Source organism: Trypanosoma cruzi, genomic scaffold (genome assembly GCF_000209065.1).
Source record: "Trypanosoma cruzi strain CL Brener 1047053517177 genomic scaffold, whole genome shotgun sequence".
Taxonomy (NCBI): Eukaryota; Euglenozoa; class Kinetoplastea; order Trypanosomatida; family Trypanosomatidae; genus Trypanosoma; species Trypanosoma cruzi.
In genome coordinates this window covers 76,878-97,223 of record NW_001849490.1, presented here as the reverse complement: position 1 = coordinate 97,223, position 20,346 = coordinate 76,878, and the positions used below count along the sequence as shown (strand labels likewise).

The window sequence follows — 20,346 nt, the reverse complement described above, 5'->3', positions numbered from 1 at the left end:
GCCTGTGTGTGTGTGTGTGTGTGTGTCACAAAGAGGGGGGGAAGAAGAAGAAAGAAGAAAAAAAAAACGAAAAAGGAGAAAAGCCGGAGGAATCCATTTTGGATGCTTGAACACGTATGTCGGTACCCGTTTTCTGTTTTTTTTTTTTTTTTTTTGGTTTTTGTTTTTGTTTCATTAGAACTCTTTATAATCTTAGAAAATTTTTCAAAGGAACAGCAACAAGAAAGCAACAGGAAGAAGGAAAAAAAAATAAAAATGAAAGAAAAAAAGATTAAATGATTATGTGAGGGAAAATTTGCATGTGTCTTTTCCTTTTTTTTTTTTTTTTTCTTTTTGTTTTTGTGTGTGAGGGGGGGAGGACTTGAAAGGAAGCAACAGCCATGATCGTTTCTGCGGCAGCGCAAGAAGAAGACAAGAAGAAAATCAGCCATTTAAAACAAAACAAACAAACAAAAAAAAAAAAAAGGAAGAAAAACAACAACAATTAGGAACCCCCTTTTTTTATTTCATCCTCGTGTCTTCCTGTCTTCATCTGCATGTACATGTATGTAGCCATGTGTACGCATGCCTTCCTTGATTGCCAGGCCCCTCTTTTCATCCAACTATCCATCTTTTGGGGTGCATGTGTCCTCTTTCTCCATGTCTCTCTTTCTTTTTTTTTTTTTTTTCTTTTTTTTTTTTTTTTTTGCTGTTTCTTTGTTGGGCACTTTACGAGATCAGCAGTGTTTTCACGTGTGTAAATTCTTCCCCCCCCCCACGTGCTCGCTTTGCTACCACCTTCCATCCAGGTCTTAATGTTGTTGTTACCACCACTGTTGATGATAATAATAATTATTATTATTATTTGCTTATTTATTTACCAAAATATGCTCTTTTGGCCGTGGCTGTTTTGTTTCTTTTCTTTTCTATTCTTTTTTTTTTCTTTCTTTCTTTCTTTCTTGTAGCTGTTCTTGTTTGGCTTTTCTCTTCCCGTCTCTTTTTTGTTTGCTTGTTTGTGACCGCTGCCGGTGCGTTTGTTTTCTTTTTGCACACAAACACACACACACACAAATACAAATATATACACATGTATATGCGATGACGGGAGGGATGTGAACACGAAGGCGGTGGGGATTTCAGACAGACACACAGGCACGCACACTTTTATTCTTTTTTTTTTGTGTGTGTGTGTGTGTTTGTGTGCAGTTGTTTTGTTTTGTTTTTGAGGGGGGTGTCTACAGGCGCGGTAGCCGGAGCGCACATAATTCTTTTTTCTTATTTTTTTTTTTATTTGTAGAGACGGACCGGAAATGGCGGTGTGTTTCAAGTGTAAGCAGTCGCAGGGCGTTTTTCGCAGCCGTGACGGTGCCACCAAGCCGTACTGCGCGGACTGTTTTGTTGAGTTCTGCACACGGCAGATACGAGACAATTTATTTAAGCATTGCGGCATGCCGTGTGAGGTGCCACTTGCTGTTGCTGTTTCAGGCGGTCACAGCTCCATGTCCATCCTCCATCAGCTGGGAGTGCTGCGGGCACAAAACCGAATGCGTCCAGAATGTGGTCAAGTCACCTTTACATTTATTCCGTTCCACCTGCGAGAGGATGAACTTGTTTTGCCGCTGCTGGCAGAGGAGGCGGAAGAGAATGCGGGGGTGGATCCGCGGCAGGAAGAACTGCGTTGTGTTGCTGCTTCCATGACCGAGCAGTTTGAAAAACTGGAGACGATGATACGGACGCAGTGCGTCCAGTGGAAATTTGCCAGTGCCCCTCTCTTCGCGGAGGGTGAGGTGTGTGTGGTGCGCTACAGCGATTACTTATCACCGGGAGAGTTGCAGGCGTTTCGTGGGGTTTTGCATCATTCTCGTCTGTCATTATCGGACCGGGAGCTCCTGTATGAACGGCTGCGGCAACGTGTATTGACGGCTGCCGCCTTGGAATGTATTCATCGGTGGCACCGCACAAGGCAAGCACCAAGTGCCGTTGGTTGGTATCATTTGTTGACTGGAGAGAATGCCCTTCGCTGCTTTATGACGACGCTACGTGAGGTTATGAGCGGGAACGGCCAGAATACCGTTCATCTTTCTGGTTATCGTGGATTTGTCGGTCAATGTCTTGTCCTGCGCCCACTACGCACCATGCTGCCACATGAGCTTGTGATGTACTGCCGCACACAGGGCATCCATGCGGCATACTCCCCTTCACTGAGCACCCAGACGAGTCTGCGGTCTATGAATCGCACGCTGGAGTTATTTTTCAACAATATGCTGCGAACGTACCGCACCTCTGTATTTAACGTGTTGAATACGGTCAACAAACTCCATGTGGAGACGGCACCAGAGCTTACATGTATGGACCCACAACGTGGAGCATCGCAGCAGCAGGCGAAACGTGTCCTACTTGGAAAGTCGGCTCAGCACCACTATGAAAAGTTGCAGACGATGCAACCCCCACACTACTCATGGTTTGGCGGAAGCGGCATGGAGCCGTTCTCCCCACGGAATGACGACCGTACCCATCAACTGTGCTTGCTTTGTGCATGTCTCATTCCTGTTCCTGACGGACATGCCGTTATGCCTCAAACAGGAGGACGGCGGTTCATTTGCAAAGCCTGTATGACTTTTTTGCAGGGCCTTCCGGATGATTTCATCACTGTTGTGCCGTCAGAGATAAACACACGGAACAACCGCACGGGCGAGAAATGGGCACGGCGAATAACGGAGTTGTCAGACAGTGGCTCACTAGACGCCTTCTCTTCCTTGGCGGCACGGATGGAGGCACTGATGCGGACTGCAGATGCCACTGCCGAAACAGGTAGGGAAAAGGATATAGTGGAGACGCGAAACGTGCGTTGGCGGCTGAGTGGGCACGATGTGAGCGGTTTTCTCTTGCAAGAAGACGGAGAGGATGATAACGTGGGTGAGTGAAGCGATGGTGTTACGGCGACTCGTAGTCATTGTAAATGCGTCGTGATTCTACCCTATTTTGCTGGCACCCTGCACTGGAGGACATGAGGTGATGTTTGTATACCTCTCTCTGTAAGAGTTCTATTTCACCTGCGAATAAGACTTTTCTTAGCCCCTTTTGCTTTGGATTGTGTTTTATGGCCTTTCTCCAGACGCATAAAGAAGAATTGGTGCGGGTGAGTATGTGTGTGTATGCTTCTGTACGCCCTTCCTCCCTTCTTTTTCTCCTTTATTTATCGACTGGCCTAATGGAATTACGTGGACGTTAAAAGGGAATTGGGTCAATTCTACACCCCCTAACCCTCTTCCTTTTTTCTGCGTGTAGGCGTGTAAGTGCGCATCACCGTCTCTTAGTTATTGGACGGAATTTAAAAAAAAAAAAAAAAAAAATGTCATTGATAACCACCATCTGTCGCCATCCATTGGCTTCCAAACGTTTTATGATTGTTTTCCGCAATGAGGAGGGGGAGGAACTTCCGGAGATTTTTGAGTTGCGGACACGGTACGAGGCGATTGCTCCCATTGCGAAGGGGGCGTACGGTTTTGTCTGTGCTGCAACGGACAATGACCTGGTGGAAAACTTTCACATGAGCCCTCCCGAGGAGTACAATGACCCTTCCCTCTCCAAAGAGGAGCGTCTTGATATCTACGAGAGCCACACCACAGTAGCGGTGAAGAAGCTGCGGCAGTTGTTTGAGCAAAACAGACCACGCATGTGGTTGTGTGCCACACGTGAGATTCAACTCATGATGGCCTTTAAACATGAGAATGTCATGTCCGCCTTGGACTTTTTTATCCCACTGGGTGATTGTGAAAGAATGACGTACGAGTCCGTCGAGTATCTTCGGCATAACTTTGATAGTGTCTATATTGTCATGAAAAAAATGGAATACACACTACGGGAAGTGCTTGAGTCTAGTGTCTTTACCACAACGGATACCCAGGACGAGTGTGGCAAACTGTCCAATGGGAAAATAACAAGTTCGGCAGGAACAGAGAAGCATGATGACGGTGCTCATGACGATATAAATAAAAGCACGGCGCGTAGAAATGAGCGAATTGCGCGTTGCCCTCAGACACATCTCGTGCTGCACCCACTTGCTCGTGACTACCGCATGTTTATCCTCTACCAGTTACTACGCGGGGTAGGCTACATGCATTTGTGCCTTGTCATTCACCGTGACATTAAACCGGAGAATATTATGCTTGATCGCAACTACAACACGCGGGTGTGCGACTTTGGTCAGGGCCGTGACGCCGTTGCAACGGAATTGGATGGGGTTCTCCAAACGTTTTTAGACAACTGCACACAGTGGTACGCAGCGCCAGAGACGCTGACGCTGGCCAATGTCTCCTCACCTTCCGGATTTGTTGACCAAAAAACGTTGCATGCCGCGGACGTGTGGTCCATTGGTTGCATCGCGGCGGAGATGGTTATAGGGCGGCCACTCTTCTACTGTCGGCATAGCGGTGGTGTCGGCCAACTCAACGCCATCATGGGTGTCCTTGGCAAAATCCCTGAGGAGGCAGCAGAACGTATTCTGCAGCACCGCGATGAGGACACACAAAAGTTGTTTGAAAGTGTAATGCGGCGGGAAATGCAGCAGCATTTACACAAGCCTTCTACGTTGAGGAGACTGTTGCAGTCCCCATACGGTGACGTGGATGAGGAGGAAATTAGGCTCATTGAAAGACTTCTCTGCTACGACCCGAGCCAACGCATAACTATTCAGGAAGCGCTGCAAAGTAATTACTTTATAAATGAAGGATACGAACCGGTAATTGACCCCGATGACACGGCAACACACGTGCGAGCGGTGGAGGCGAAGGAGGTTGTGGATGCCGTGAGGGGGCGCAGATTTCTCTGGTCGCTCTTTTTGAAGCATCACCCTGAAGTAGAAGAACTCATGAGAGTGTTGGAGATTCGGAGGAACTCCAGTTCCACGGATTCCACAGAAGTTCCCCCGCCAGCATGCGTTTAGGACGCAGCGGTCCCATTGGAATGAGCGGCGGGGAGCCCATTCCAGACGCCAGTCTCCAAAAAGAAGGAGAAAAGAATGAATGAAAAGAGAACACCCGATAGAGAGAGAGAGAGGGAAGGAAAAAAAGAAAAGAAAAAGAAAATAATAATGGAGGCAGAAGAGGAAAAGAAGAATAACAACAACAACAACAAAGCAAAAGAAATGTGTTGAATTGTACATCTGAAGGCATGTACCGAAGGTTGTGTGAGGGATTTTCATTTGACTTTTTTTTTCTTTCATTTTATTTTTTTTTTCTCTTCTTTTCTTCTTTTCTTCTTCTTTTCTTCTTCTTTTCTTCTTCTTTTCTTCTTCTTTTCTTCTTTTCTTTCCTTTTTTTTTGTGTATGTCCTTGTTGGTCCCTTTGCATGCTTCTTTTTATTTCTTTTCGTTTATTTTTGTTCGTTTTAAGAGGGGAGGGAGGGAGGGAGGGGGACGCAATCATCATGATTGGGGCCGTTGGTTTTGTTTTCCCTTTGCCAATGGGCGGCCATCTCTCATTCTTTTCCCTTTTTTTATTTATTTATAGTGTGGAGGGGAGAGGGGGCGGAAAAACAAAAGAAGAAAAAAGAAAAAACGTGTGTGGGGGTTCGTTGACTTCCAACAGCCGAAGGGCCGCGGCGACGATGACTGCGCCCCCGCCGGAATGCGACATGGAGAAAAAACGTCTATTGGCGGAACTCCTGGCGGCCCGCATGAGCGACCGCCTCGTGGACGTGTCGCGTGCCGTCCACGCAACTTTTTTTAGTGCCGCACACGAGAAGATATGCGGCGCGGCTCCAAAAACCGGTCACGTGTTTCTTACGAGTGCGGCGGTGGCACGCCGCGGGAATTTAACGAAAAACATGATTTTCCACGGCGAGCGGCAGGCCGTCGTCGCCGCATCACCGACGGAAGGAACGGACTTGGGGGACGGGGGCAAACTCGATGCGGAGGAAAATCGGTGGATTCGTGGGGTTCTTATCGTGTCGGGGACTATTCGGCCACCCCCGGAATCGACGTTTTTGAACCGCTGTGGCAACGGCCTCACCTTCTCCTTTGGAATGCACGAAACGTCCCCGCGGTTGTTGGTGCGTGTTGTGGGCGTACCGCTTCCCCTGTTCCTTCCGCCGGGCTCCAACGCCGACTGTGCCACAACGAAAGCGGTGCGAGAGACGAGGCAAGAGAAATACCGGCAATTAATATTGGAGTCGGAGCACCGCTTCCTGCGGGGTTTAGAGGCGTGTTTACTGTGGTTGCTGCGTTGTCGACGTTATGAGAAGATGCAGAAACTTCTTCCACCACGGCAGTTGAGTGAAAAACACGAGAGCCAAATAAGTGGCGATAGAACAGGTCATGCATCATCGTTTCTGTCGTCATTCTTCCATGAGGAACCGGCGACCCTTTCGGTTCCGTTGTATTACCTCCCTATGCACATTGATGACAATGTCACATCGCGTCTTGCGGATATCATTGATGTTGCAACCGCATTCATGGATTGGATTGTGGATGCGGATATGTCTCTTGTGAAGGAATCGACGGCTCTTTTGCAGGAACTGGTGCGACTTTCCCACCTGATGGAACGCGGTGCCGAGTACGACAATGATTATAGCAAGAGGAACAACAACAAGCAACAGAATACAGACGAGTTTCTTTATTTATTGCATCGTCATGTTGCGTCGTTGTTGGAAGCGACACATCAATACGGGTCTCATGTAAACAAGGAAAATAATAACACTAATACTACTATTCATAGCAATGGTAGGGCATTTACACTTCCGATTGTGTGCTACGATGACGAGTACGGTATGCCCCTCTCGGAATTGGTTTTAGATGACTCGCTCATTGATCTCTTTCCTCAGCCACGTGCCTCTGATGACGATTATGACAGCAACAGTAGCGATGCCTTCTCTTCTATAGAGACTATCCACGACTTCAGGGAGCCACAGGGGCAATTAACACTGGCAAAAGACGAATATGGCGTCGTATGCACTGCACACTCTTTACCTGGAGTTTTGGTTCATTGCATGAAGGGCGTGTCGCGTAGTCCCAGTGTTATCATGGCGTACTACATGCAAAAGTGTTGTCGGCAATTCTATACACTCTCTTTTACTCCTCGCCATACGATATTGGAAGAGACAATTGCATCAAATATTGAAGATGACATTGAAGATGCGTACATCTTTTCTTTCCGCCAGCTTTTACGGTGCTTGCAGGAAGCGCGTCCTGTTGTCAATCCACAAATCTGCTTCCTTGCCGAGCTGAGGGCCATGTGGACACGTCTCTCAAGAGATATGGCCGATAAAGAAGCTGAGGAACTCCTGTGATGAACTCACTGTTTGCAGTGTTATTTCCCCTTTTTACTGGGAGTGGAATGGGAGGGAGGGAGGGAGGCCGTCAGTCTCTGGAATCTCCCCCTCACCAGTGTTTCATCGTCCGCAAGAAATTTTTAATTACCGTCTAGCTGTGGGCGGGCTCTGCATTTCACAGTGTCTGGCCGCAGCAAATCCCGTTGGATCTTCCCCTTCTTTATCTGCTTATGTGTCTTTCTTATACCCTCAATTTGTAATGCATGTGCATTTGCGTGTGTCTGTGAAGATCCGTTTGCAAAAGCGCCATATAAAAAATAATAATAAAATCCTTTTTTTTTTTTGTATTTGTTGTTGTTTTATTTTAGTTGAGGGCTTCGTTCTGATAGCAAGCGCGTGGTCTTCTTTTTTCTCTGATTTGTATCAATGGCGACTCTCAAGGTGACGGTGCATGAGGCCTGGGACCTTCCCATAATGGATCGCACCACCGGCCTTGCTGACCCGTACGTCGTTTTGCGGTTAAATGACTTGGAGTACACCACAGAGATTGTGCACATGTCACGGCATCCTGTGTGGAACACCGTCTTCCGTATTGACACGCCCGATCTTTTTATTTTGCAGGAGGACCCACTGGAGGTGCGTCTTTACGATCATGACATCATCAGTCGCGATGACATTGTCGGACTTACATTTATTGACTGCAACTCCATGGTGCTGCAGAGCAACCCCTCCATGAGCGGCTGGTTTCCACTCTTTGACACAAACGCAAAGGGCATTCGTGGGGAAATCCGCCTCACGTTAAAAATAAAATTTCATAACGCGGAAAACCCACTTGCACCACGACTTCCAATACGTTATGCCCCACATTTTACCCTGCCCGATGTCGATCAAAGAAGCCGTGCGGAGGATCATCAATTATTGCTCCCGAATCCGCAACTCGATATGTATCTTGCGGAAGGTTTTGAGCCGTTGCGGGCCACGCGGATGGAGCATCCTTCCATCGCCGCGGAAGAGGAGGGTATTCTCATCTTCTCGGCATGGCGTTTGGACCCTTCCGTGTACCGCGTTGAATCGGTACTCACCATGGTGGAGGAGCTCATTGTGAAGGCAGACCCGGAGCACTCGAAGCTGACTAACCTGCGTAGTACCCGCTCCACGAACGAGGCGCGTATTATTCAACTCTACAAACTCAGTGGGAAAGTACGACGTCAATTGGCTCGTAAAGTTGTGGAGATGCAGTGCAACGCGGTGCTTGGGTATGTGGAGAAGTTTGATATGGAGTCAAATGGTATTATTGTTCGGGCCTACGGTACTCCATGCGTCCTCTCCGCAGTTAAGTTTGTGGATCGAGAGAGGGCGGAGCGCCTCCTGCCGGACAGCACACGGGTGGCCTTGCGAGCCACGGAGATATCCTCCGGCTCCATTACACCAGCGCACGATCCATCTGTCACAACGTTGCATATGCAGGCTGCGGAATCGGCGGGCGGTTTGACTGCTGCGGGGGTCGTTTTGGGATCAGGAATGACTTTTGCCTCACCGATGCAACAGCGTACATCAGCGCCGGAAACTTCATTTTTGCAGCTCCCAGAAGCCGAGGTCCCTACGCCTCCGCAACTGGCATCCAATAACCCCCCTCAAACGTGCTTATTATCGCCCGCAGTTTATCCACAAGTTACCTCCATGCCTTGTGATAATTACCCAATGACCCTTTCAAAGGCCGATTATGGATTCCCAAGTTTACTTGCACAGCAAACAGCAACAGGGGCACGTTCCAATGTACTTATATTGACACTCAAGGATCTTCCCTCTGGTATGATAGAGCACATTGGAGGATACATTAGCGCACGATCTGTGAAAATTGTTGCCAAAATGAAATCTAAACAAATGATATCGCAAGAGCGTGATTCATGGTGGATGGAGTTACGGGAGGAACTTAAGGCAAATGCACGGGCCTTTCATTGTAACGTCATTTTGGGATATGAAGAAGTTGTCATGTATCATGAGGATGTGGCTGTATTATCGCTCTCTGGAACCGCAGTGGTACTGAACTCGACGATGCTTCCACTTCGTTGTGGTCCGGAATATCTTTACCAAACTGCACGAGGACGTTTTGGCGCACAGAAAAATTGCTCTATGTTACATTTATTTTATCCAAATTTACGCTTAAAAGATTTTGTTGGAGAAATGGAATGTCCTGCGGTTTGTAATCTCTGCCATCGCAAATCCGTACCAGATGTGCTGCTTGTTTCATGTACCATGCCGCAGGATCTCATGTGTGAAGAACAACCCCGACTTGTACATACCGTTGTGTCCAAGGCAAAGAGTGCCGTGCGAGGGGTGGACCTTGCCCTCGCTGTGTCACAGGCACTTCCCTACATTGAGTACTCCTTGCACAAGCAGTTAATTTTTCATCTGAGACTGCAAAAGTTAAATGCCGTTTTTGGGCTTCGAATTACGGTTTGCATCGCCTCGGACACAATCATCGGTACACTGACAGGCACTGGCGTTCGTCTTGTGGCCCTTCCAGTACCATCCTTGCCTCGATTGAAATTTATTGACCCGGCAATACAACGTAACAAAACCGTCATGCGCTTGGTGGAACTTGTGGCGCAGCATACTCGGTTAAAGCGACACCAACATCGAAATTTTCCCCCAATGGGTGCAGAACATCAGGGATCTTTCTCATCGTCACGCTCGTCGTCGGCGGTCCAGATGGAAGATTCCAATCCGTTTGAGACGGCAGGGGGCGATGGAGAATTGAGTTCCGAATCGGGAAGTGATCAGGGCCCCCACGGAATCGGTAGGGTCAGCAGAGCATGTGATTATGTTCTCAAAATTGACGATGAGGAAGAGGCAGAGATGATGCTTGGCATGAGTGCTGATTTAACCTTTGAACACAGTTTACTCCTCACAATACCGTACGTACCGGAATGGGCCAATACCTACGGATCTCAGAAGCGTATTGTGATAAACCGTCGTTTTGTATTTCAGCGAATACACAATGAGTCTGTTACTACGGGAAAAATAAATGAGTGTTTTGCAAATGCCAAAAAGGCCTTTGTGCAGGTTGCCTGTCGTGTAGCAATGCGGTGTTGCCGTTGCCCATTAGAACGTTTGCATGTGATGGGGTTTACCTTTGATTTCTTCTTTGAACCCAACTCCTGTTCTTTGCAACTGCGATTGGAGGGTTGCCTGATGTTGCGCACCACAACACAGCGAGTGCGATTGATGGAGTTGGAAGAGAGATCTTTTATGGAGTGTATGCGACGCATCGAACGGTATCCACTTCCTGGACCAATTGTGTACGGGAATCCCAGTGGTTCAGCGGATATACATCCACCGTCGCAGGACACCAGTACTTTACCTCATGGATCACTAGGTAGTGTTCCCACGTTAGATGGGAACAGGAGCTCTGGCTTTGGGAGCTTTGGCGATGGTGAAAAAGTCATGCTGCGGAACATTGAGCGTCGTATCTTTGTGATGAGTAATGCGCCATATGCGCTTCCTTTTGTATTTGAGCGTCATGTATCACCTCCTGTTTTGGGGTCCAGTGAAGGTACGAATTCTGCACCTTTAACCGCGTCTGACGTTTATGGTTACTATAAAGATAACCGAGCACGTCCCGGAATGATGGAGCGGCAATGGCAAGCGTTAGCCCTACTTGCCTCTACAGCTGTTCGTAATTTGATGGAGAAAACGGGTCTGAATTCAGATGGAAAGGGAGGTGTTGATGCTCGTCATCGTGACGGTGCCAATTCCCTGAAGTCTACCGGTAGCGGTGGACCGATATTGCATCAGCCAGCGCAGCGACTCCCTATGGACCTGAAGACGCTTGAAGCAAACGATTCTAGTATAATTTTTACTCCGCTAGATTTTGTGGCAGGGAGGTCCATTGCGAGATATGTGGGCCGTCTTTCACAGCACTTTATTCGTGAAGCCTACGAGATTGACTCTTCTGAAGATCTTGGTGTTTTCTTTCAGAAGACAGAGTTTGAGATGCAATGCCTGGTGCAGGCAATGGTGTGTCTTATGGGAGGAAACGCTTTACTGAAGCACTGTGTGACATATCATGAGGTGTGGGATTCCGATGGCTCAGGGTGTGCGTTTGTGTTTGTCACAGTGACGGGAGACGTGGTGCAGACAACCACCCTTCCTTTAGTGACTCTGCTTTTGAGTAATGGTGGCAGCTATGAGGAGGGAAGTGACGATTGACCGAGGGTGGGCGGAAGAGACGGTGGTGATATGTTTGAGGTACGAACGACGTGTAAGGTATATAACGGATTGAAATTGGGAGTAACTGTGAAGGGGTGGGGTGGGGACGTCTATGAATGACATGGGAATAAAGTCACGCTTGTTTGTAGAACGCGAGTGTGTATGGCTCTCAGTTATGCTTGGTTGGTTGGTTGGTTAGTTGTTGTTTTTTTCCCCCTTCTCGGTGTTGGTACCACTTTACTCTTTTTGTTGCTCGTTTTTGTTGTTGTTGTTGTTGTTTCCTCCTATTTCTTGATGATTGATGGGTGCATATTGTTTTTTATTATTTTTATTATTGTCTTCTTCCCTATGCGCCAGCGCATGGTGATTTGAAGAGCGAGGGTGAAGAAAGGGAGGAAAGCATTATCATTATTATTATTTTCCCCCCTTCGGCACATACATAGATAGATTTATAAATATAAAGGTATACTTGGGCGGGGAAAGCCCCTTGAAGAAAGCAGCAGGAAGCGAAAAAAGGGTGGGAGGATTGTTGGTGTTGGCTGTGGCTGCGTCAGTTGTTGTAGTTGATCGATGGAAGTCCTGGCCTCAGATGAGGGTGGACTGTGCGCGATATCGCCGAATAAAGGCCTGTACGCCTTTGTGAAAAAGGGCATAGTCGTTGTGTTTATGGATTACATCCGGCGTACGAGTGGAATGGGGAATGACACCCCCTCAGGTGGCGAGGGTGTTGATCCTCTTTTTGAGGACGCGGAGTTTCCGAAACACCGCACAGGCGATGCGGTCATTTCCACCCACACGGCGTTGGACGAGATCCATGAACTGCAGTGGTCACCGGACAGTACGCTTGTGACGCTGCTACTGGCGCAACGAAGGATTGTGGAAATTGTGAGTGTATACGGCAAGTGTTGTGTGGCCCGTATTGATGCCGGGATTTCGGGAATGCGTGCGGTACTGTGGCATCCATCATCGCGCGCGGTTTACTGGCTGGGATTGCTCCAGGCGCATGTCATCTCTCTTGTAGACAGTCAAGTGATGCGCCTTGCAGGGAGTGTGAAGTATTCGACTCAGCTCGCAGCAAGGAAGCTTTCATCGAAGTTCTTCTCCCACGGCGACCCCAACTCCTCTCTTTCCTCAAGGATGAGTGACCCTGTGAGTGAAGCCGCCTTGATTCGTTTTTCTACCTGCCACCGATTTCTGCTTTACTTAACGCCCAAGTCACTCCACTCACCGCTTTCAAAAAACCAGGAGGGGCAGGCGGTCCCATCGCGTGGGTTGAACGGTGACGTCACGCCCACACCTCCAGGAGAGCCGGATGACAATGAGAATTGTGCGAGCTCCCGTCCACAGCGTAGTGAATGGCTTGTTGTTGCCTCGGCGACGACTCACGAGGAGTTACACGCCTTCCCAACGGGATCGTTTGTGGAAAAAGTTTCGGACTTTATTCCACTGGAGTGTGGGATTGCACTGGTGGATTATATTCACGGCTCGATGGCGTTGATACCATATAATGGCACGGCCATGTTGCATTACGAGCCCTCCGGTGTGAAAAATGTGGTTTCCTCTAAAAATGGCACTGTGCTTCTTGTCATATTTGCCGATGCCTGTCGTCCTGTTCTTGTGCGGAGGAATCGTATTTTGGTCTTGCGACGCATTAGCTTTCAGGAAGATGTCATTTTGCCTCTGAAGCTACGAGAATTGCATCTTTTGAAGGAACCGTCTTTGGCGGAAGGATTCCCGTTGGTTACTGTTTCACGCGCAGATGAGTCCTGTCAGCAGGACGTAGACATTCTCACAGAGCCAAATAAATGTCATGACTGGACACAAGGAAGGGGGATGGAAGCCTTCTTGCATGGTCATGCAGAGATCAGCGCGTCTGGTCAGATTGCTGCTGTCACTTTAGCAAGGTGGCCATCGTGGGTGTTGCTTATTGATATTCTTGGCCAGCGAGTGACGGAGGTACTTCGCCACAATGAGCCCGTTGTGGGGCTTTGCTGGAGTCCGTTGCCAAGTTCGGAGTATTGGCGTTTCCAGCGGCGTTATTACATGGGGCAAAACGGAGGCACCGTGGGAGCGGACGGCGCTGGCGACGGTGCCGTCAAGGGAAAGACGATCATTCCAGGGCAGGAGGAACCTCTGCTCGTGATGACGGACAATCACCAGGCAAAGGTGTTTTTCTGGCTTGCCAACTATGCCACGTGCTTCGTGGCATCTCGTGAAGGGTGTGTGGATGAGATGGATGCCAGACGCAGAAGAAAACAGCGGGCGGATGCATCCTGCGGTTGTGAAGGCGGCTTTCCGGCGCTACGGCTAAACCGCGGTATGTTTGGTGAATCTGCGGCAACTGCGGTGTTGGTGGATGATGTACGAGGGATAGCCCTGACGGTTGCTTTCCGCATGAATGAATCCAATCAATGAGGAATCTACACAATTGGAATAACCGACACATTTGGAGGCAAAGGAAAAAAAAAAGATGCAGAAACTACGACGCGTTTGCGTGTCTTTTTTTTTTTTTTTCTGCCATCTGTTTTTGTGGGTATGTGTTTTTTGTGATGGTGCCCTTATATGTTGGAACACTGCGCGGTTTTGGATGTTTCACAGTCGGCCTCCTTTTCATTCTTTGCTTTTGTCATGTGTTGGTGGTGGTAGCTTCAGTTGGAGAATCATGTGGCGTGGACCGCAGGTGGCACCACGCCTCCGCACAGGAGTGCAACTGTGGTTTGTGGCGTGCGCACAGAAACGCCTCTGCACGTCGTCGTCTTCATCGGCGTCTTCGGCAGAAGGGGAGAAGGGCGGAGGCGGCAGCCGTCGTGCGGGCAGTGACCGCCGTGGCGACGGTGAGGAGGCCGCCGACACGACGGGAGGGAAAAGAACCTCCGCAACGGCGGAGGAGCGCCGCCGCATCGCGCGAAGCTGGGAGAATGCCTTCTTTGGTCGCGTGCACTACGAGCCTGGAATGCACGAAAAGTACCAGGCCGCCCTGGAGACAGAAGAGGAGGAGGAGGAACTGATGCGAAGGAGCAATCGCGAATTATTCCCTCATTGGCCGGAGGATGAGGAAGCGCCCCGACATGAATTCCATCGTCTGCCAGATGCGCTCAAGAAGCGCTACATCGTCAACCGGCTGACGATGGGGGAGCGGCGGATCACGTACGCTGCGGATTACGGCGGATTGCTCATGATGCAACATCTCAATCTCGGGGAGTTGATGATTAACGAGGCGGAGCGACTTCTTGTCGAGTGCGGCTGGTGCAACGACGACGTGGCGGCAAAGATTGAGGCCGTACGCGACTGTGCGGCGAGAACGAAGTTCCAGTTTGACTTGGACTGACGCATGCTGTTAGCAGAGAAAAGTTCAAGGGGTGAACAAAACCAAAAGGATGATGGTGGCATTTGTGGTGGTGCGTGTGGAAAGAAGGTCTGCTGACAGCCGGTTTTTCTTTTCTTGTGTATATTCTCTTTCTCTCTCCCGCCCACCTGTTTTAACACACACACACACACACAAATATGCAATATATATATATATATGCCAACTCGTTCAGCTAACTGAACGCGGCACAGGCGAAACCAGCCAAGCACACAAAGCAACAGAAAGAGAAGGAGGAGAGGAAGGGGTGAAGCAGCAAAATCAGAGATCATGAGGATCAATGTGTCGGGTGTGCGGCCGGAGCACACGATCAGCGACCTGGAGGTGGACCTTGACGCCGGCGTCGAGGGACTGCGGCGTACCGTTGCCGAGCGGATTGGTGCCGCACCAGAGCGGCTGCGACTCATCCACATGGGGCGTCTCATTGACGAGTCTCGACCGCTGGGCTCGTTTCTTCACGAAGGCGCGACGATCCACGCGGTGATCACGCAAGGCGCGCCTCCTCCATCAGATTCCTCCTCAAGGGGCAACAACAGCGGCAACAACGAGCAGGGCGGAATTCCCGTTATGAACTTGCTTGAATTTGCAAATTTCTGGCGGGGAATTCCGGATCCTCTCCTGAGCTTCATTCAGCAGTCTGTCTCGAGCATGGTGGGGCCAACGGCGGGGCGAACCCCGGTGATTATCCAGGGCGGAATCATGGGGAGTGGAATGGGCGCACATTCCATGGACAATTCGCAGCAGCAGCAGCAGCAGCAACAGCGTGAACAAGAGCCGCAGTCGCAACAACAACAACAACAACAACAACAGCAGCAGCAGCAGTCACCCATGGAAGGGCAGCCACAACAGCAGCATCGCTTTTCGTTTTCTTACGCGGTGCCGACTCCCGAGGCACTGGCACCCTCACCCGTGCACATCCACGTTCACGTCTCGCTGGATGAGCTCGAACAACTCCCTGAACGCCTGGAAAGATTTCGCCGACGCATGCAAGCTTCTGGATCGACTGCGAGCGTGCACGTTGAACGCGGACCTCTTCCACATGGAGCCACCCCTTCGGCCCAACCCGCCGCACCGAGGACAGCCGAATCAAATAACGGCAACCGTGGCAGCGATAACAACGCCCCCGCTGGGAGTAGGAACTTGGCCTCCAATGCTCTGCCAGAAACCATCGGCGAACTGACGAACGCACTTATTGGTGCCACGGAAGAAGAGGAAGAAAGTGGACTTCCTCAGCTTTGTGTCATAGCCTTTTCAAATGCAAATGTCGCAACTTTATTTCCACTTCTTCAGGGAGATTTTTCTTTTTTTGCAGCTTCCCGGGAGCGCCTCGTAGAAGCGGTGAGGCAATGGGGAGAGCAACCAGAGGGAGAGGCGCGGCGCACGCAGCAAGAGAATCGGCGACGATTTGTGGAGGATCAAGTGGCTCAAGCCATTGAGGCCCTTCAAGGGAACCTCAGCTTTATGGAGTTCATTGAGAGGGCGAGACGGCCTCAATGCAACTTTCTTTCAGAGTTAAAAAGTTACTTGATCCTCGCGCATGAAGAAATCGCTAGCGCCATTTTAAACCCAACCGTGGATATTGACCAATGGACGACTGGATTGCGAGTGGCTTTCGTTCGTATCGCTGGAATTGCCGCTGAGCGTGCATCCGTCTGGTTTGAAGGGGGATTGAGTGTCCTGTACGAACTTATACCGCTAATGCTTCAGACCATGATCTCCCAGGCCCTCAATGCCCGTACCCAGTGGATCTCGCAGGTCATCCCTATGATGCGGCTCAGTCTGACAGGCTTCATTCCGGCATGGCATGCGGAATATATGTCACAACACCGGCGGGACACGGACAGCATCCTCTTTGAGGAAGCGGCGGCCGCACAGGAACAGAGGAAAGAAGAAGACGACCTCTTGGATGACTGTCTCGATGAATTCTGCACGGATAGGGTGGAAGGTGGCGGCAATGGAACGGCCGCCAATAGTCACGCTGGCGCGAACACCGACGAGGTACGCAGCGCCCTGCATGCCTTTCGCGGGGCGTCGGAAGAGGAGGAAGAAGACATATGCAGACGTGCGCGGCGTTTCCGGTATGAGGAGCGGCCCGCCAACGCCTTCAATGCTTCCACGATGTGGAACCATTTAAAGAAACAGTAACGATCACAAGAAGGAAGCAATAAAGGACGAGAATAGGAAAGTGGCAGCGATTTGGCGGAAAAACTCTAAAGGAATTTCTTTTATTTATTGTTTTTTGTTGTTTGTTTGTTTTCAGGCGGCGCTGTGAGGGCTTAAAAAGAAGAAAAAAGAGAAAAAACGGACAGGCAAACAACAAAAGAAAAAAAAAATCTCCACGCCTACGAGACCTTAAAAAAAAAAAAAATAAATAATGTCACTGTCTTTTCATTATGATTGTCACCACCCTTCCTTTGCGTTTCCCACTCCCGACGCGGATGCGCACGCCGGCGCCGCAGAACGCCGAAAACGCCGCTTGAATCTCGCCCGATCCGTTTTCCTCTCTTTTGCCCTGTTTTTTGTTTGTTTGTTTTAGACGACTCCTGAAGGAACGCGGGCGGTTAGGGCTTGCCGGTTGATTTCGCCAGGGGACTTTCTTGTCAACCGCCTTCTCGCCGCCGCGCCGGCGGATCGCGTGCAGGCGCTGATCGGGCAGGGTGTGGGGTAATAGGCGGATTCGGCACATTGCGACCCGACCGCCGCGCGAGGGCATACAAATTAGCAGCGCTGCGGCGCCAACGGCGGCAAGCCGCGGGAAACAGAACGCAACAAGAATCCAAAATACGCGCGTGGTTGAAACCCGCCGCGCCAACCCCAAAGAAGGAAACCGCTACAAGGGGTTTCGCGGTTTGGGGTCGCTGCGCCGCAACGTTCGCCACCTCCTCCCTCAGTCCAGCATCTCCGTGTCCTCTACGTCCCTCTCAATCGCCGGCATGCCCCGGCCACACAACACACACAGCGCAACAACGTCGTGCCGCCTCTCCTCCACAATTATGAGTGCTACGCCCAACGCGTACTGGCGCACGTGCTCCATGCGCTGCAACCACCCGCGGACCAGGTTGGCCGTCACGCACTGCCTCCTGCCGTCCTCCTTGTGCATGAAGCAGACCCTCACATCCTATCAATCCACGGCCTGGGTGCTGTGAGAGGCGGCCGAGTGGTGCCACTTGTGTGGAAGAAGCAAATGTGGGGAAACAACGGCCACACACGCTCCCTCACACGGCAGATCAAAAAAAGAGGGATAATAAAAAAGACCCCAAGAGCAGGCAACACCCTCACGCATGGCGGGCATCGTGACGTCGCGTCAGTCGGCCTCCAGCAGAATGCAAAGAGCGCCCCGCACGCATCCATCCAATGACACCGTGAATCCCACTGCAGGCAGACACGCAGCGTCCTCACCATGTCTGCACGGGAAACGCAAGCCAACGTCCCGCCAAGAGCATTCCTGCAGAGCACTGTGCGACTACCTATGTGTGTGTCTGCTGCCGTAGCAAAAAAGAAGCACAGGGAGGCACATCGTCAGCACGGCAAGAGGCACAGTTGGATGGCAGCGATACATGCGGTACGGCCCAAACTCAACAATCACGCACGGTGGCAGCACACGCCATCCACAAAAACAAAAAAGAAAAAAAAACACGGCGGCAGGGTGTGGCTGTGTGTGTGTGGCGCCGCGGGTGTCTGCCAGCCCTGGCCGCAAGAAAACAAAACAAGAGGGAACAAATGTGTGCTCCGCCCCACAGGCCCTCGTCGCACGCCCACACGTCACGGCTCCCTCAGCGCGCCGTTCGTCGCGGCCCCTCCTCATGCGTGCAGCGGGCGAGGCGCACAGGGCCGTCGTCATGAGCGTGTCGGTGGGTGTGCGAGCGGAGCAGTTGGGCGGAAACACACGGCACCCCTCACAGGAAGGGTGCCACAGGAAACAATTGAAAGAGGGAGGAGTAGAAAAGAAAAAACTTCCACAGTGATTGCCTCCAAAAGCAAAAAAAGAGGGGATGGGAGATTAGAAAAAAAAAAGGGGGTAAAAAAATTGAACCATAAAAAAAGCAAAACGTCCATGAACGTTGCCCCGAAGCACCAAGCAAAAAAGAGGGAGTAAAAAGAAAAAAACATGAAAATTTTCCTTTACGCATAGTAATCCACTACCAGGAGTGTGTGCGTCGGTGGTGGGGAGGGGCTGAGGTGCTCCACGCAGAGGCCACACACTCCTCAAGAAGCGGCAATCCCCCACAATCCAAGCAGAAGGAGCAGCGGCAGCAGTCCGCCTCCGCAAACAGTGCTGCCACGAGCGGTACCTTCATCCGTTGCTCTTGCCGCCAATGTTTTCAGATCTGTCAGCTTTGGAATAGAAATTTTGTTTGCGTTGAGGACGCGGATCTCATTGTCATCCAACGGGCGGTTGTGCAGCAGGACATTCGACAAGGTCACAGGCACGTCTTCTTTGCTCCCTGCGCTGCCTCCATCCCCTCCAATGTAGAAGCGTGAGATTCCTTTCGAATCCACGTTTTTCAATTCACATGACGCATCTCCCACACGCTGACCATCGACGTACGCGGTGCCCTGTTTGCCGTTCCGTAGCACAATGGCCACTTGGTACGTTTTCTCTGGCTCCCAATTACTGCGGAGCTCCTTGGTCGCTTTGCCACCGCACAGCACCTGCCACTTCCCCTCTTTGTCGTACGACAGTCCCAGGAGCACAGTATTCTTATCGTCGTTCATCGTCGCACCCACCAATGTAATGGGGTTATCTCCCTTCGTCGGCACCTCGTGAATAGACACCGCCGCCACAAGAGTGAAGTTGTAGTTCGCAAAGTGGTACAGCTGATTCTCCCCCTGCTCGCCAACAGGCCACTCCGCCCACGCTCCCCGGAACGTCACTCCATCCGCATACCCTGTTGCCACCCCATTCGTTCCTTTCTTCACTGTGGCGTTCACCCCGAGGTACTCGTCCCTCCATGTGTCACCAGAGAAGTTGCCGGAAAAAAAGCCAACCAGCCCATCCGTGATCCTAACAGTGCTGCAGCCACTGCCAGCTGAGGGATTCTTCGCAGTACCTGGAGAGGGGCACAGCTCGGAGACACGTTTGTCCACTTCCTTCCACGTCGCCAGCACCTCCTTCACCCGCCTCAGCTGCGCAGTCAGACGCACAGAGACCATACCGAGTGATGATTCCCCACCGCCTTTCTTCTTCTCGTACAGTGCAATCAACCTCTCATTATTATTTCCACTTCCAGCACTTTTGTACAGCAGGGAGCTGGCGGCAGCGTCATAATCACCGGACACCGCCCCAATATCAACAATGTGCGTATTATCTGTCAGCCAAAGATGAAGTACGCCCTTTTCGTTTCCCTTTCTGTTTGAATACACCGGCAGAGTAACGAGCATCACGTCCTTGTTCTCAATAGTCGCTGTGGTGAACCCACTCCCAACGCCCTTCGCTTCTTCGCCCTTTTTGTTGCCCCACACGCGAGAGAGTGTCCAAGAGTGCCTCCGTCCACGAATCCCCCTTGTCGCCGGACTCGTAC

At 50.6% G+C, this 20,346-nt stretch overlaps 8 protein-coding genes across 8 annotated transcripts, besides 30 other annotated features; 7 read left to right on the top strand and 1 right to left on the bottom strand.

Moving 5' to 3' along the window:
* Window positions 1–11,796: a sequence feature (heterozygous, non-Esmeraldo-like haplotype).
* Window positions 4–26: a microsatellite.
* Window positions 30–82: a sequence feature (CT-rich).
* Window positions 131–172: a sequence feature (A-rich).
* Window positions 221–271: a sequence feature (CT-rich).
* Window positions 307–341: a microsatellite.
* Window positions 434–475: a sequence feature (T-rich).
* Window positions 649–687: a microsatellite.
* Window positions 822–846: a sequence feature (AT_rich).
* Window positions 893–929: a microsatellite.
* Window positions 1,028–1,067: a microsatellite.
* Window positions 1,159–1,182: a microsatellite.
* Window positions 1,290–2,903, top strand: Tc00.1047053511855.80 (hypothetical protein, conserved; the record flags this gene model as incomplete). The annotated part of the gene is made up of 1 exon (XM_804911.1): window positions 1,290–2,903. One exon carries the CDS (start codon window positions 1,290–1,292, stop codon window positions 2,901–2,903), a length of 1,614 nt encoding a protein of 537 aa, XP_810004.1.
* Window positions 3,313–3,332: a microsatellite.
* Tc00.1047053511855.70 (protein kinase, putative) lies at window positions 3,332–4,924 on the top strand (the record flags this gene model as incomplete). The annotated part of the gene is made up of 1 exon (XM_804910.1): window positions 3,332–4,924. The coding sequence occupies one exon, from the start codon at window positions 3,332–3,334 to the stop codon at window positions 4,922–4,924; it is 1,593 nt and encodes a 530-aa protein (XP_810003.1).
* Window positions 4,982–5,126: a sequence feature (T-rich).
* Window positions 5,187–5,302: a microsatellite.
* Window positions 5,587–7,266, top strand: Tc00.1047053511855.60 (hypothetical protein, conserved; the record flags this gene model as incomplete). The annotated part of the gene is made up of 1 exon (XM_804909.1): window positions 5,587–7,266. The coding sequence occupies one exon, from the start codon at window positions 5,587–5,589 to the stop codon at window positions 7,264–7,266; it is 1,680 nt and encodes a 559-aa protein (XP_810002.1).
* Window positions 7,557–7,578: a sequence feature (AT_rich).
* Tc00.1047053511855.50 (hypothetical protein, conserved) lies at window positions 7,675–11,460 on the top strand (the record flags this gene model as incomplete). The annotated part of the gene is made up of 1 exon (XM_804908.1): window positions 7,675–11,460. One exon carries the CDS (start codon window positions 7,675–7,677, stop codon window positions 11,458–11,460), a length of 3,786 nt encoding a protein of 1,261 aa, XP_810001.1.
* Window positions 11,640–11,662: a microsatellite.
* Window positions 11,707–11,739: a microsatellite.
* Window positions 11,776–11,796: a sequence feature (AT_rich).
* Window positions 11,797–11,862: a sequence feature (areas merged during assembly that could not be assigned to a particular haplotype. This can correspond to areas where the two haplotypes were merged or to regions with more than two copies in the genome that were merged during assembly.).
* Window positions 11,863–15,157: a sequence feature (heterozygous, non-Esmeraldo-like haplotype).
* On the top strand, window positions 12,031–13,875 carry Tc00.1047053511855.40 (hypothetical protein, conserved; the record flags this gene model as incomplete). The annotated part of the gene is made up of 1 exon (XM_804907.1): window positions 12,031–13,875. One exon carries the CDS (start codon window positions 12,031–12,033, stop codon window positions 13,873–13,875), a length of 1,845 nt encoding a protein of 614 aa, XP_810000.1.
* On the top strand, window positions 14,123–14,788 carry Tc00.1047053511855.30 (hypothetical protein, conserved; the record flags this gene model as incomplete). The annotated part of the gene is made up of 1 exon (XM_804906.1): window positions 14,123–14,788. The coding sequence occupies one exon, from the start codon at window positions 14,123–14,125 to the stop codon at window positions 14,786–14,788; it is 666 nt and encodes a 221-aa protein (XP_809999.1).
* Tc00.1047053511855.20 (ubiquitin-like protein, putative) lies at window positions 15,095–16,969 on the top strand (the record flags this gene model as incomplete). Its single annotated transcript, XM_804905.1, has 1 exon — window positions 15,095–16,969. The coding sequence occupies one exon, from the start codon at window positions 15,095–15,097 to the stop codon at window positions 16,967–16,969; it is 1,875 nt and encodes a 624-aa protein (XP_809998.1).
* Window positions 15,158–15,503: a sequence feature (areas merged during assembly that could not be assigned to a particular haplotype. This can correspond to areas where the two haplotypes were merged or to regions with more than two copies in the genome that were merged during assembly.).
* Window positions 15,504–15,778: a sequence feature (heterozygous, Esmeraldo-like haplotype).
* Window positions 15,562–15,678: a microsatellite.
* Window positions 15,779–15,990: a sequence feature (areas merged during assembly that could not be assigned to a particular haplotype. This can correspond to areas where the two haplotypes were merged or to regions with more than two copies in the genome that were merged during assembly.).
* Window positions 15,991–16,917: a sequence feature (heterozygous, non-Esmeraldo-like haplotype).
* Window positions 16,918–18,076: a sequence feature (haploid, non-Esmeraldo-like haplotype).
* Window positions 17,103–17,157: a sequence feature (T-rich).
* Window positions 17,177–17,200: a sequence feature (AT_rich).
* Window positions 18,077–20,346: a sequence feature (areas not merged during assembly with more than two copies in the genome that could not be assigned to a particular haplotype).
* Tc00.1047053511855.10 (trans-sialidase, putative) lies at window positions 19,031–20,346 on the bottom strand (the record flags this gene model as incomplete). The annotated part of the gene is made up of 1 exon (XM_804904.1): window positions 19,031–20,346. A coding segment is annotated over one exon (1,316 nt), but the record flags the coding sequence as incomplete, so codon positions are not given.